The sequence below is a fragment of the Gambusia affinis genome, linkage group LG16 (genome assembly GCF_019740435.1).
Source record: "Gambusia affinis linkage group LG16, SWU_Gaff_1.0, whole genome shotgun sequence".
Taxonomy (NCBI): Eukaryota; Metazoa; Chordata; class Actinopteri; order Cyprinodontiformes; family Poeciliidae; genus Gambusia; species Gambusia affinis.
The window spans coordinates 16,955,908-16,969,287 of record NC_057883.1 but is presented as its reverse complement, the minus strand read 5'-3'; the positions used below and the strand labels follow the sequence as shown (position 1 = coordinate 16,969,287).

The window sequence follows — 13,380 nt, the reverse complement described above, 5'->3', positions numbered from 1 at the left end:
CTTACAAAAAAAGTCAATCATGTGAGCTTGGAGTTAACTGCAGGGTTCTGTCCATACCAGTACAGCTTCTCTTCAATCCTTTTCTTTTTCCATTGGCAGAGCAGCAGCATGCGGAATGTCTTTTGAAAGTTCTTGTTGCACAGGGCATAGCACATGGGGTTAACGGTGCTGTTGACATAGCACAGCCAGTAGCCCAGGTGCCAGAGGGAGAGTGGGATACAGTCTGAGCAGAAAGTGGAAATCAACACCATGATGTTGTAAGGGGTCCATGTAAGGATAAATGCTAGTAAGATAGCACTGAGAGTCTGAGCTGCCTTCCTCTCTTTGATCAGGACCATCCTTTTTCTCTTGGTGATCTGGCTTTTCAGAGATGTATCTGTAGGCTTGGACACTGAGGAGGTTGCGGGAATGCTCATAGATTCAGCCGAGGAGAATGTTGAGGACACCAACTTGGTGTTTCCGTTTTTGCTCTGGTGTTCCACGTGAGCTTCTTTGGGCACAGGTTTAAACTTGTAGGACACACATTTGCTACTCTTCTGAGAGCTGCTTTTGGGACGTGCCTGGAAGAAGCTGTCATCATCAAAACTGCTGAGCTGCTCACTCTCACTGCCCACAATGATTCTGTTTGCTTCGCAAGCCTGATTCCTGACGGAGGGCTTGTGCCCCACCGGAGACATTGGCCTGTCCTCATCCTCAGAAGAGGCGTAGCTATTGAAGGTGGTCAATTGACCAGCTTTGGACCACTCATCACTGGTGGATCCAGTAGATTTGGCATGGCTCCTGCTGGAAGATGACCATGAGGCTTGGTTCTGATCATGTGAAGTTGATCTTAATTTACAACTAAAACATGATCTTATGATAGCCTTCTGAGGCTGTGCCTCACCAGAGTCCAAATGATAATTAACCCCCTGAAGTTCTGCGAGATCTTTTGTCCTTTTCTCTGTCTCCTTATAGATCCGACAGTAGAGGATTGTCATAATCGACACAGGAATATAAAAGGCCGCAATTGCTGTCCCGAAGGTTATAACGGGCTCAGAAAAAAACTGAATTTGGCATTGCCTTTCAGGAACAGTTCTTTTCCCAACAAAATATTGCCAACAAAGAATAGGTGGGGCCCACAAAATCAGAGACACCAACCAAGCTAAACCTATCATAATCCCAGCTCGTCTAGGAGTCCGTTTGGCCCTGTAAGTCAGAGGCCGAGTAATGGAAAAATATCTGTCAAAACTGATCACAAGCAAGTTCATGACAGAGGCATTACTGGCTACGTAATCCACTGCTAACCACAAATCACAAGCCAGGTCCCCTAAAGCCCAGTAGCCCATCAGGATGTAAGAGGTGTACAAATTCATGGAAAAAACCCCTATGATGAGGTCTGCTGCTGCCAGACTCAGTAGGTAGTAATTGTTCACTGTCTTCAGTTGACTGTTGACTTTAAAGGAGACCATTACAAGAACATTGCCCACAATGGTGATGAGGCTGACAATGGCAGATACAGTCGCGATGGTAATCACCTCCCAAAGACTGTGAGTGACCAGGTGGATGTCTTTTGTAGTGTTATTTCTGGTGAAGTTAACTAGGTTTTCTCCTTCCATGGTCTTCTGGATATTACAGGCATCCATCCATCATAAGCATGTTTGAATCTTCGATATGAGGCAAAAGCATCTGAAATGAAGAAAAAAAAAGGAAAGGTAAAATCTCTGGCCCACAAAGTATACATCAGATTAATATTGTATCAAATTCTAAAACTTCATATGTTAAGAAAAGGACAAGTTACATATTCTACCCATTGCTAAACCTATGTTTGAATTCACTTGGCATGGTGTTCATTTCTACTTCACAGCAATTTCAAATATCTGTAGAGAGGTACAACGATTTGAATCGCACAGAAGTATAGACTTGGCTGATTCTGAGATATTGACCTTGAGATATAATTTTTTAGTTTGATCAGTGCTATTCAAACTCAAAAATTGTGTCTTTTCCCAATGGCTGTGTGTACTATTCACGATCACTATCAGGTGGCCCAGCAACAACTCTTCATTGTGAATTGTGATGCATAAGAAAATGAGAACTCAAAGTTAGCTATTTTCAAGGTATGTTTGAGACTCATTCAGACTTCTAAAGTGAGCAACAATGTCAAATTGCTGAGTAAAGGACAGGTTGCTCTGTTTTCTCCTTGTATGTTTTTCAGCTTCTGACAGTCTGAAAATATTCAAGGACTGTGTTTTCAGCCTTCTTGAATCTCAAAAGTTAAGATTGGGTTCTGCATGCATAGACACTACTCTCTTCAGAAATGTTATCAGTAGCAACAATACCATTTGCCATTTTGGTGTGCAGCAGACTCGAAATTCAACACCATAGAAGCACAAAATGCTACGTGGCTGATGTAGAAATGTATTGTGTGGATATAGTTATTGCTTTAAGCTATTTTAGGGACAGATATCTCACTATTATAAGAGAGTCTACAGGTGCTGGAGATTTAAGTGGAGGCTCTCTGCTGCCCTCTACTGGTGAAGCATAGGGAAAGGCTTTTTCTGAGAAGGTTTTTCCACAAGTGCTTTCGGTATCAGAGTCGGTGATAATTGGGATTTGCAGTAGAAATGTAAAGAACTGTATGAGAATTGCCATGGAGCTTCATACTTATGTGACTTGATACAATGAATGGCTCAACCTTTCACATGATGAAGTCATTAAATATGATCAAAAATGCCCTTTCCCGAAGAGGCTTCTTAAATAGTTATAATATGTAATTTCTTGCCAGTAGAGGGCAGCAGAGACCCTCCCACCAAATCTCAATCATATTGTTAAGTCTGAAGTTTTCTTGCAATAGTGAGCCATTTATGCTTAACCGGATAAATGTTTTAGAGACAAGGCAGTTAGATAGCATATGGTTCTAAGTTGGGACATTAGATTTAATTATGTAAAATAAAATTTTAGTGACATGCAATATTTTTATGATCTTGAAGGTTGTTACAGGTTTTAAAGCAGCATCACTTTCCTACCAAATGTAAAAATCAAATGGGAATAAAAACAGAGTGCAACAACCTGCTTAACTGGACCATAATTCCACTTAAGTTAATGAACTGTTGTATGTATCTGCCTTTTCCAAGCATGTTTTCCATTCCCCCACAAAAATCTGAAGCCAACTGGTCAAATGGAGTCATGATTTTTGACCCTTGCCTCTCAATCTTCTTGAAATGAGAAACCTCCATTTGCCATATTCCAACTCAGCCTCTCTATCTTGTGTGTTACCTTCCCAGTTCCAAAATGGTTGAAAATGAACCGTGCAACAGTTTACCATCAGGGTGTTGTAGGCTCCCAATGTGGATGAACAATGATCCCAAGCTTGATAGAAAAAATAAATTAAAAAATAAATTAAAAACAACCCCACAAAACCCTGTGTCAGTTGAAGCAATTGAATTTTCAGGCGGTCGGTCACTCTGAGTACTGACACACATGTAGGCACTGATAGCTTCTCACATTATTCCCTTAGCGGTCAACAAATAGCACCACGCTGGAGAAATTGGCTGTGTAAAAACAGACATTCATTTCCTCGTTGACCAACACTGCCCTCTTCCATTTCAGACCGAACTGCCTTGTTTGAGGGTTTTAATCAAAATGCTACAATAGGAAATTGTATATCAGGAAGTTAAATGCTCTCTGGGGTACTAAACAGAATATGCTTCTGAAAATAACACAGGCTGTAATAGTCAGCTATCAAAAGAGGGAAGCTGCTTCGAGTTGATGGAAAATTTTTTTAGACATTTTACATTTGAAACTGTAATTGCAGTGTAAGGTGGTTCGTATACAATGTTAAATTGATCAAATAGAGATGCACAAGGAAGAAAGATCTGTCTTAACAGCCCTCTTAATTTAAGAGCCCAAAGCAATGGCTGTAATCAAAACCTATTACTTGAGAAATACCTGTTTTCAAAGGCCTTTCTGTAACAGTGCAAGGTCAGCATTCCATCAGCCATCCAGGAGGCAGACAAATAACATTCCAGTATTGTAACGTGCTGTGTGCACAATTTTACCTCATGAAACAAGCACAAAAAATCCACAATGAAAGTTACTTTTTTCTCTTCTCTATAAGATCTGGTTTTTATTAGAAATCTCTCAAACTATGAGTGACAAAGACCTTAAATTGCTTATTCTAAATTGATGCACATATAAATATAAGCAATAATTATATGCAACCAAGAAACAAAAAGAGAAGAAAATCATAGTCAACAGTTTTATCTTTCTAAACCAGCACCAAGGACAGCACCATGAGTTTATCAATGAGAGTATTTATTGAGTACGGAAGGTGTGAAGTTTATATTCAGCAGAGCAACTTGTGACCTTGCAGCCTTGGAAGGTGTGTGAATGGCTAAAAAGCTAAAATAATTACATAAAGAATGAAATAATGTCAACTTACAACAGTAATATTACCCCTCTTTTTTCTTTCCAAAAATAATCCTCTGGTTTTGGAGATAGTGGTCTCACCTGTCTGAGCCAACTGAATCAAAAATGCCAGGGACAATTTTACAGATATGATTACAAGAAAGGGTTGGACGATTCTTCTGTTGCTACAAGGACTCCAATGTGGACTTTCTTTCACTCCATTTTTGTTCCTAAAAGATGATCTGTCAGTGTGAGAAGTACAATTTAAGGAATGACATGAAGCTCCAAATAAAGCACAATACATTTCATTTAAAGTTTATTGTTTCAACAGAACCCAGTGCCATTTAATTTCAGTATTACTATTAAAAATGCATAGCACAGAGAGGATTTTATAACTTGACCAGAAAGACCTGTTTAAACTTTTCCATCAGCCACAATGCAGGAAACACTTGGAAGAAGGTGAGCTTGTCAGGTGAGACAGAAACTGACTCTGCAAGCTAACTCTGAACATCACAGTTAACACATCATCCAAAATTAACATGGAAATGGCCACATTATGGTGTGAGAGTGATTCACTTCAGCCGGGACAAAGAATTGGTCAAAGTTGATTGGAAGATGGAACAAAATAGAGAGCAAACCCTGAAAACATCTATTTAAAAAGACGTGCAATGGGGTCAGAGGTTCATCTTTCATAAAATAAATATACACCCTGAGCAACAGAAAAATTGTTTTGAACATTAATTACCAAATTATTAATAATGACTACCAGCTCACTTAATAGATTTAGAAGAACCACCGTATTGTAATTTTTTTTTCATAAAGTAACAGTAAATTCTTATCCTTGCTGCTCGTTGGAAGAAAAATGTTTCCAAGATTACTTGTATTTTTGGAAGTTCGTGTCATCAAATATTTAAAAAACATAGTTTTTCCAACCTCATTTTTTCATATATTCCTTTAGAGTTTGAATGTATTTAATAAAGAGATACACTCTCCTCTCAACTTGTAATAGTCATAATAATTTCTCTGATTACTGATTACAAAAAAATAACTAATCCCACTGATTTAATGATTTACAAATAGAACAAAGTTACGTTCGGTTGGCCATATCCATGTTCTAACTTTAGATGTAAATAAAACAATGCATACCAACCCTTTTCTTATCTCATAGGATTTCTGGGAACTTTCTCCATTGGAGTTACATTTTGAGTAGTATTTGCCTGAAGAAGCTACTCATTTTAAATGAGGTTGTTAGCTCTACACTGGAGGTAACGTGTTTTGGAAAACTGATGTTCATAGACACATCAATGTAGTTTGAGTGAGCAAAAACAAAATAGGCAAAAATAGGGGGGAGGAGAGTCAAAATTTGTCAAAGAAAACCCAAATAGACTTGTTTTAAAAACTGTGTAACATTATAATTTTTAAGCCATGTTGTTAAGCTATTTTAAACTATTTTATGTTGCTCTATAATGTAAAATTCTCATAAAATGAATTTGAGTTTTTGGTTGTGTCATCACAAATTGGGAAAAATTTCAAGTGGTGCAAGTATTTTCTTCAGTAAACCATGACAATATGTCTAAAAAATCTAGCATATGCAGGACTTTAAAGGTATGTGAAAGATCGTAGCAGCATAGCAAAAGCTATGCAAAGTTTTGTTCATGACCAATTTCACAGTCAAAGTACTAACTTCTCAGAACATAAACAGGATAGCATAAACAGTGATTATGTTAAATGAAATGTAAAACCAGATTGTTATGAATGTTTCCCAATACACACACATGGACATACACATTCATGAACAGAATACACAAATGGAAAAGCTCTTGAGGTCAAGAGGTGGAACAAGTCAAGTTTGCTAATAGCCTCTAAACCAAGACTGAAAGCACTTTAATGGTACGTCTGGAACCCAGAGTACGGACATCTTGATAAATAGTGTATATAGTATGTTGTGACCCGCTTTTGGGCATTGCTTGGATACTGTTTGGTATCACATATGACAAATTACTGGGGGGAAGGATTCTAACCTTGCGTGGGCAGGAAGAGAAAAACTGCCACAGTACTGGTGATAAATTTTTCATGCTCATATTTAGGATATTCTTGCATAACTGGATTTTAAATTCATTTAAATGCATTCTACTACTAAAGACAATGCTGTAAATCTGTTGGAATAATGTGCAAGAAAATCTCATTGCCCCTACCAAGAAATCCAAATCTCCCTTATTATATATATACATCCTAAGAGTATCAGATATCCTTCTGAAATATTGTGCTAGCTCGTTATGCATAAATAATGGTCATTGATCCGTTAGTTAACAGTGTCCTGCTTTTGAGTGAAGACAGGTTGTGTAGCAGAAATCCATGCTGAGTCTTCATGCTATGCCGCTGAAGGCTGGCTTGAGGTCCTTTGGCACCTGGCCATCACTGCTTCTGTCCTGCAGCTCTGCATGATGGCCCTCACCACGCGCTGCTCCTAGTCATCCGTAACCTTTCTCTAGACCCCTTCTTTGGTTGTAACACAGCACCTCAAGCAGGCCAATATTGTGTGTAGTTTGTAGAATAAAGATGGAAGTGGACGACGACAGAGCAGTGAGTCAAAGCAAAGGAGCCAAGGGATGTCGTGTGTATCTCCGCAGTGATTGTGGATGATTTTCAAATCAGCCCACAGCTCCTTGGCACACTGGTTGGTGTTTACTGCAGTCAGCCCGCTGACCCATGATTAACATCTCAGCATATGTAGCTTTCTGGAAAAAATATATTCCTTGAATCAGTTTTGGTTTACGTTCAGTCTTTCAGTGAAGCAGAAGAGAAAGAGGATTAATGGCATCAAAAGCTCCTGAAATATTACTGCTGATAGCAAAGAACTGAATGATGGTTCCTGCACTGTCCTAAAATGCCTCAAATTTTCTTTGCAAAAAATATATGTAATTATTAGACTTAGGATTTTATTTTACCAATTGTCCAAACTTTAACTGTTAGAAAATGTTTTCAGAAATGTAAGCTGTGTTACATCAGAGTGACATTATAATGGACAATACCGTTTGCCTAACGGCCAAAAGGGGAAGTGAGGTTATGTGCCTCTCTTTCTTTCAGAAGGTTTTATGTAGAGTTTTTATGGTTTGATAAGTGATGAACTTAAAAACAAAAATGGAAAAAGTGTGAATCAATCTTTTCAGATAATATACATACATTTTAATTCAATTACAGGTTGGAGTATTTTTATGACCATCTAACCCAGTAATTCAAGAAAATAATCAACTGGAACAAAAAAAATAAACTGGTTTAGTCCTTGGGTGAGAAAGGGATCTTGTTCAAATTGTCAGATGGTAATGTGTAGAAATTGGTGAACAGGAAAGTGAGTATAATTTAGTTAAATCTGATTGTGTAAAACTAATTAATGTTTCAGATTGTACAAAATATTTTGATTGTTGGTTCTGGAAACTCTCTCCACCATATTTCAAACAATGTTTTATTGAGCCGCTGTGTTACAACCCAACTCTCCTGAGGGTCAAGGTATTAACAGGTGTATTAAAACAAAAAACAAGACCATATAATGCTAATAAAAGATGTTTGGGTATTACACATGCACTTTTACTTATCCCAAATAGCACTTCATTCTCTTTTTGACTTACCATCCATACAGAAGTAAATTGAATTGTCTTTTCATTTTACTTTTGAAGTGCTATATTGTCCTGTCTTCTAATCTGTCATGTTTTTAATGCTTTGTGCACTGTGCAATGGCATTAAAGGAATTAAATTTTTCTGTTTTCCGATGTACAAATCGTATTAGGGTTTTAAGTGTCTCATCTTAGCTATGATTTTAAGACAAAAGTAAACTTAAAGTAGATCTAACCTACAATGAGAAATGATGAACAGGATTATTAGATGAGTAATATGATCCGCTTATGTACCTCACAGTGGACTTGGCAGCTGCTGAAAGGAATAAAACGATCACACGGAAAGCCTCTGGGAGTTCTGTTTTCAAAGCATCTACAACCTTTCATAAACCCCTCTTCATTTCAGTAATGGCACGGCAATAAAATCATATGTGTTCTCACCAAGAATTTTTGAGATGCCAGTCTGTGTCGGCCATTTTTTGCTTTTCACGTACATGTTTTGATATTGCTTCTAATTGGCAGAATTTTTCTGAACTGAATCACATGTGTGCAAAATAAAAGATACTGGAAGCCAGACATTACTCCACCAACACAATCCACAGTCTGGTGATTATTTTTCTAAGCTCACCAAACCATAACTCTGTTGAGACAACTAGTTCATGGGTTTTCTCAAAAGAGACCCAGAACTATTTCCACATTTGTTGCAACACCTCATAGGATCCGTGGGGACTGGAAGGACTCGTTAAAATCACGCTTCACTGCTTAATCCCCCTCTGTATTGTCATTTCCAGTTAATCAAAAAGCACGACAGGAATGGTTGTGAGACGTGGCTGTTTCAAGAATGTATTGATTTCTTTTTTGTAATAAATAAATAAATAAATAAATAAATAAATAAATAAATAAATAAATAAATAAATAAATAAATAAATGAATAAAAATACAGTACATTTCAAAAAATTCCTGAAAGAAAATTTATGCAATTTTGGAATTTTACACTGAGGGTTGGAGAAAAATACAAGGAGGAATATTACAGAACTTTAAAAATATGTGTTCTATTTTCAGATTAATAAAATGTTTACAGAAATATGCAACTGCTGGATGAAGATTAACACAGAACCTATGCAATTAAGTCAGCAAAAAAAAAAGAAAAGTTTTTTTAGATAAATTTCAGAAATAAAATGCACACGTTGTTTCCAAACCTTTCCAAGTGCACCTTTTTTGACTGTAATTTATACATAATTTATACAATAAAAATGTGAAGCACTTGAGCAGCAATACGCAATTTGGTGAATGATAAGTCATTATAAAAAAAAAATATATATATATATATATATATATATATATATATGCACACACATCTTCTCAGGGGCACATCTTCTGTTTTGTTCATTAGGGAAAAAAGGCTTCATTAAAAATACATCTCCTCTCTGACATGCCCTTGTGCACACATAATGTCTTTTCCCCTTGAATTCAGGTCATGCCTTTGTGCATTAATCAAAAAGTGCACGTTTAATCAGTCATGATTCTCTTGAGACTGAGCAAGCCACCTCACAAAAGAAATGACACATAAGGAGAAATATACTCACAATTGACTTTGAGTGCTGTCTGTCTCAGTGTGGTCTCAGTGTTGTCTGTCCAAGGGAGAAAAGTTCACAGTTAATCCTTTTGTTTTGCCTGGGAAGCTTTTGGGTCAGTTGTGGCACAGAGGAACAGGATCATAACACAGCTGAAGAGAACTCTGGTGGAAGAGAAATCCTGCTGACTTGACCCTTGCATGCCAAAGGGATCCGGAGGGGAAAGTCTGAACAAAGAGGGAGAGAAGAAACAGTCTGAACGGCAGGGTAGACAGCGAAACGCTTTGGGCATCCCTGCGTAAGGAGAGCACTCTCCAAAGAGCTCCAAAAAATCTCCTCTATAAGCAAAGCTGCCTTCCTTTCTCATTCATGAATTTGAAACAAATCTGCACTGAAGCCAAAGAAATTGCAAAACAGAACTTTTTCTTGAAGAGTGAGCAGAGTGAGATGCACTGTGCTCCCTCTCCGGCAAGTTACAGCAGAATGGCACAGAGAGGCAGCCTGATGTCGGAGCCAAGTCACGGCTGCTGCCACTATGCTGCCGCTGCTGGAACTACTCAGGCTGACAGACACAGATGTAGCTGACGCTAGCAAGCTGGGAGGAGAAATTCCCAGAGGGGTGAATGGTTCATCATGTTTCGGCACAGTGAGCATGCAGTGTGGACTCCAGAGGGTGGATGGGGCAATAGTGGCTGGGGTGGCTTCAAGGAATCCATTTTGGAAGGTTTGAGGGCAGAAGGAGTAACGCTGTGGATTAGCAGTTGAGCTGAATGTTGGATTGTGTTTTTACTTACAAAAAGAAATGCAAAAGTTACTTTGATTGTAATCTGTCACAGCTTAACTGCAGCTCAAGCTCTGCAGTTCATGGAACAAATTCATCAGTCCTGTGCTGATGTTGTCTTTGAAACCACATGGGAGAAAATGACATGGCTGGGCGAGATAAGCAGAGCACAGATGTGACAGATGTTTTCTTTCTATAGCACTCTGTGTGATTGTGTGTCTTCAAACATGTACACATGAGTCTGCTTGGGTGCGAAGTGTGTTTTAATCTGGATGATGGGTGCTGATCTGTTCCAGGAGTTCTCATTTAAGGCGCCAGAGAAAAACACTTGTAGAACCAGGCTGCTGTTAACACATATTTAAATTTATTTATGGCCCTGATACATGTGCTCCATCACAAGGCAACAAAAAGAGACCCTCATTAGAGATCACTATGCCTAAAGCCTAAAAACCACACTAGAATTGTAGAGTAACCAACGAGACTGAGCAGGCCACCTCAAAAACTGTTAGGTAAGCATGAGTATTACCTAACAGGACAAAGGAAGGAGAGAAGCCATGCATGCACAGGGAGAGTACACAGAATTCATGTAGAAATGCAGGTAATAGTTAGTTTTTATATTGTATTATATTATAATTTATATTGTATCCATTTTCTTACACCCTTATCCTTAGTGAGGTCAGGAGGAGTACTAGTACTTATCTCCCATGGTCAACGGGTGAGACACAGGGTACGCCCTGAACAGGTCGACAGTCCTTCGCAGGGCATCACCGAGACCACTAATCATGCACACACACTGACCTCTAAGCAAAATTTAGAGAGACCAATCAATTTAACAGTCATGTTTTTGGAGCTGGAGACCCCAGAGAGAACCTACACATGCAAAACCCATGCAGAAAGACTCAGAGTTGGGAATCGGACCCAGGACCTTCTCGCTGCAAGGCAACAGTGCTACCAACTGTACCACTGTGCAGCCCCCTGTATTATGTCAAATTAAATTACATTATATGATGTTACAATTTACTTAATTGCTGAGTAATATTTTTTTTTCTTTTCTTTCTTTTTTTTTGTAAATTTAAACTTTTTTATTATTATTATTTAAACTTTACTTGGTTGAATGCAATGACAAACCATGGTTTTGTAACTTCCACATCAAAATATAGACTTACTTTTCAGATAAATTTGTAATTAATTTGTTCAGGTTCATGTTACTAAAACAGCTTGAGCTTTTTCCTCATTATATTGTCAGTTTTCTGAAGTACACCAGTCCCTCTTGCAGCAAAGCACTCAACATGCAACATGATGCTGCAACCCTCTTTGCGTCCCATTTAGCTGTGACATGCAGTGGGGTTCATGGGTGGTGAGCCACTATTCTTTAAAAAGCAATATTTAAAATGGTCTAAACAGAAGAATTTTTCAGAATGTATATTTCAATATTTTATTTATTTGACATCAGCCAAAGTATATGTCCGTTTTTGTTATGCTTGAAGACTTTAGTTTAAAATATGCCTTTTATTCACCCATAGAGGTTGTGTGTTCGACGACTTGTTAAACTTTTAAAAATAAATCTTTAACTTAAAAAAATAACCTTCTGAAATCTTCAGAACTCATTCAATAGTACCGGCAAAAATTAAAGATTGAGATATGAAAAATTTTAGAGTTAAAGGATTCTTCACATATCACCCATCCCAGAGATGAAGATAATCCAATGCATTTTGTCACCTGGACTATGAAACTGCTCTAGGTGTACTAAGGAGCCTGGTTAGTAGACAAAATACACATGCATCATACCCCCCAACATGTGTCATAATGTAACAGCCTGTCTGAAATGATTTTGCTTGTAGATTAAATCTATATGTTTGTGGCCTCACGATTAATGCCTGACATGAAAATCCCAGCTAAATCTGTTCCCAGCACATCTGTTCCACAGAGTGTCGTATGTCGCTGTTGTCTTCCACTCGCCCCAATCCCAACCCCCACACACCCACCAGGCCTGACCTGCTGATCTGAAGTCATTTCCAGGCAGCAGGCCAGAGGACAGACACCTGGCTCATCATTGTTGTTAAACCGCTGACCTGCTCAGGCTTTACAGTGCTGCTGCATTGCTTTATGTAATACATCTGCACACTAACACATAGACATAAATGGAGTTGTGCACATACAAGCAGTGCTACTTTGGATGCTTCATCATATCAATTTGGCATGTAGAAATTTTAGAAGCTATGAAAGTCTCATGCATTTTTTATTCACCAACTATACTATGATATATGAAAATGGACTTAATCAACTACTCTAATAGGTGATATTGAACAAATAGAACACTTAAAATGTTTTTACAAGACACTTCACTGAGCTAGACATCTGGTCGACTTTCCAAAATCCATCTATATTGACAGAAATACAGATTATACAATAATGAAGAGATCTGGTCTCTTTCCCCAACCTAAGATTTCAGCCATCTTCCTTTATCAATCTTGTGTGTCCTAAAGGCATCCTTGCTTTTCCACAGGTCCCTGTCAGATTCTCGAATGCTTGTGAGTGAGACAAGATGAGGTCGGACATAAGCACAGCTAGAGATGGATTGCATCTGTCTAGAGTCCACAGGGGCTTGCTTATCCTCTGACCCAGTTGTGCACCCATTTTCCAGCAAAAAAACAACAACAAAAAAACAGTAAACAAAACAATCTGCTTTTTTACTGTAATGGGAAAAGTTCTTAAAAAAATTATTTTAGAGCTCCATATTGGAAATCATGCAAAATCGTACACCTGTTAAAGCGAATTAATTACCCAATTTAGAGTCTACTTGAATCACTATAAATAGAAGATACACATGATCAATAGTTCACTTTTAATTCTCTTGTCCACTGTGTTATTTCTCACCACAGTGGCTAAAAGCATCAAGTCTTGTTATGTCCTTCCCTCTACAAGGCTTTAATGTGCTGCAAATGTTTATTTCCCATCAGGCCACCTTGGTTTGTGTGTGTTTGTGTGTCCCTCTGGTACTGAGTAGCAACTCCTTTTTGACATAATGATT

The 13,380-nt window shown here is 38.1% G+C and overlaps 1 protein-coding gene across 1 annotated transcript; it reads right to left on the bottom strand.

Moving 5' to 3' along the window:
* Nucleotides 1-9: 9 nt before the first annotated feature.
* On the bottom strand, nt 10-10,026 carry chrm5a (cholinergic receptor, muscarinic 5a). The gene is made up of 2 exons (XM_044143602.1): nt 9,581-10,026; nt 10-1,665 (listed from the first exon to the last, which is right to left on the bottom strand). Exon 2 carries the CDS (start codon nt 1,620-1,622, stop codon nt 18-20), a length of 1,605 nt encoding a protein of 534 aa, XP_043999537.1. The 5' UTR covers nt 1,623-1,665; nt 9,581-10,026; the 3' UTR covers nt 10-17.
* Between the last annotated feature and the right edge of the window lie 3,354 nt (nt 10,027-13,380).

Coding starts and splice junctions, on each gene's coding strand:
- chrm5a (XM_044143602.1), bottom strand. CDS start 1,622: ATGGATGCCTGTAATATCCAGAAGACCATGGAAGGAGAAAACCTAGTT.